At 76.3% G+C, this 228-nt stretch overlaps 1 protein-coding gene across 1 annotated transcript in view; it reads left to right on the forward strand.

The window, feature by feature from the left end:
• The window catches only part of LOC103258772 (60S ribosomal protein L15), a 3,236-nt gene that overhangs the window by 2,139 nt on the left and 869 nt on the right, over positions 1-228 (forward strand). The window contains exon 3 of the mRNA XM_021711553.1: positions 35-189. Coding sequence (XP_021567228.1) covers positions 35-189 — 155 coding nt within the window. The remainder of the gene's footprint in view (positions 1-34; positions 190-228) is intronic.

Below are 228 nucleotides of genomic sequence, written 5' to 3' on the forward strand. Positions count from 1 at the left end.
GGGCGGCGTCCCGCGCGCGCGGCCGCCCGGTGAGACCCCCGCCTGTGCCCAGGCTACGTCATCTACCGGATCCGCGTGCGCCGGGGCGGCCGCAAACGCCCGGTCCCCAAGGGCGCGACCTACGGCAAGCCTGTGCACCACGGCGTCAACCAGCTCAAGTTCGCGCGCAGCCTGCAGTCCGTGGCCGAGGTGAGGGTCGGGGGCGGTGGCTGCCGTGGGGGCGGGGTC

This window comes from Carlito syrichta, unplaced genomic scaffold (assembly GCF_000164805.1).
Source record: "Carlito syrichta isolate Samal-C Ts95f unplaced genomic scaffold, Tarsius_syrichta-2.0.1 Scaffold302358, whole genome shotgun sequence".
Lineage (NCBI taxonomy): Eukaryota > Metazoa > Chordata > Mammalia > Primates > Tarsiidae > Carlito > Carlito syrichta.